Genomic DNA, 1814 nt, shown 5'->3' on the forward strand with positions numbered 1-1814 from the left:
ATACCATATGATCATTGGAGTAATGCATATTTTCGAGGGCAACGCTTTGGAGAGATGTGGTCAAATGTAGCTAAATCTTTCAATTCATGGATACGAGAGGAATGCCACTTGCCTATCACATAGTTGATTGTTAGTGTAAGAATTAAGTTGATAAGGAAAATTGCTAAAATGAGGGAACTTGTTAATAAATGGAATGGTTTGATATGCCCGAAAATGGAGTCCAAGTTGCATGATGATTTTAATACTTCGAGGCCATGGATTATTAGTTCATCTGGAAATGATGTCTATGAGGTGCATTCACATTCATCTGTTTCAATTGACATTAGTAGACGAATATGTTCTTGTGGCGAGTGGCAGTTAAAAGGGTTTCCATTTGCGCATGCGGTTGGTGCTATACAAAAGAGTGGACATGATTTGAGTTTATTTGTTGATCAATACTTCTATGTTCAAAGTTATCGAGAGTCCTATTCTTTTCCCATATATCCTGTTCCTTCAATTTGGAAACCAGATTGTAATGTTGATGGTGATAGTGAAGTTGTTCTTCCTCCTTTGTCTAAGAAGCAACTAGGAACGCCAAATAAGAAGAGGATTCATTCGAATGGTGAGAAAGTAAGGCAAATTACTTATAGTAGATGTGGGAAGGTTGGCAATCACAATAAGAAATCGTGTAAGGAGGCTTTGTGATTTTTTGTTGCTGCTTTGTGATTGTAAAAATTTCGTATTCATAAATTTCTTGAAGTAATAGTTTGTGCTGTTGAGCGCTGAGTAATAATCTTCTATGTTTTGAATAAAGTGACATTGAATTGAAAGTGAAAATATTCTTAGTTTCAAATTTTAATTTTGAAATTGTTTGTGATAATATTGTTTGGTTGGCTTTCGGAAATAAACTTGACTGTTGAATGTCTGTTTTGAAGATTATGTGAATACTATATAAAAAGTGAACATATTCTCAGTTTAAGTTTTTAGTTCAAAATAGTTGATTTTGTGATAATAGTGTGAGGCTCTTGTTATGAATTGGAACTAGTTATAAATGTGATCAATTGAATGAATGTGAATTAATATTCTAAATAGATGTGGTCAATCCTTTATGTTTTGATTAAAGTAACAGTGGACTGAAAGTGAAAATATTCTTTGTTTTGAATTTTAGTTTTTCAAATTGTCATAATATTGTGAGACAGCAAATAAATTGTTGTGATAATATTGTTGTTTGAAAATTGAGTGATCTGTATAAAACTGAAAATATTCTCAGTTTTAAAGTTTCTAAGTTTGAAAATAAGTGATTGTGAGGCAACAAAACATTGCATAAAAACTGAAAATATAAACAAAAACATCAACAAAGCACTAATTGTGATATAGTAAAGTTTTGTGTCCTCTATTTTCACATGTAATACTATTTTTGCTTTTCCCATATAGTAGTGTGAGGAACAGGATAATAGAAACTGAGAATATGGACAAAAACATCAACAAAGCTCGGGTGCATGTATCTTTGAGAGTATGACAAAATATTCCATTACACATCATAGAAATTGTAATATGTTTGTTAGGTAATATGCTTGGAACTATTAACAAAAACATTAGTCATTGTATCAAAGTGTTACAAAAAAGAGTTCATTGAGTTACACATCAAAAAAGATTTCATTGAAGGTTGCAATCTTGACTCTACTTGACTTTGATTGATCTTTGTGGATCACTGAGGAACTCATGTACCATGTCTGCTCTGAGTCTTGTGGATGTGCCTGGTGGTAATGTGTTTGGAATTGGTTGATGCCTCATGTATTGTCTTATGATGTAATTTGGTAAGATTCCACTTGATC

The 1814-nt window shown here is 32.1% G+C and overlaps 1 protein-coding gene across 1 annotated transcript; it reads left to right on the forward strand.

Moving 5' to 3' along the window:
• The first annotated feature begins 213 nt into the window (after positions 1-213).
• Positions 214-684, forward strand: LOC114321025 (uncharacterized). The gene has a single exon (XM_028268152.2). The coding sequence runs from the start codon at positions 214-216 to the stop codon at positions 682-684; it is 471 nt and encodes a 156-aa protein (XP_028123953.2).
• The last annotated feature ends 1130 nt before the right edge of the window (positions 685-1814 follow it).

Source organism: Camellia sinensis, chromosome 15 (assembly GCF_055761805.1).
Source record: "Camellia sinensis isolate YWXY chromosome 15, ASM5576180v1, whole genome shotgun sequence".
NCBI lineage: Eukaryota > Viridiplantae > Streptophyta > Magnoliopsida > Ericales > Theaceae > Camellia > Camellia sinensis.

Coding starts and splice junctions, on each gene's coding strand:
- LOC114321025 (XM_028268152.2), top strand. CDS start 214: ATGGAGTCCAAGTTGCATGATGATTTTAATACTTCGAGGCCATGGATT.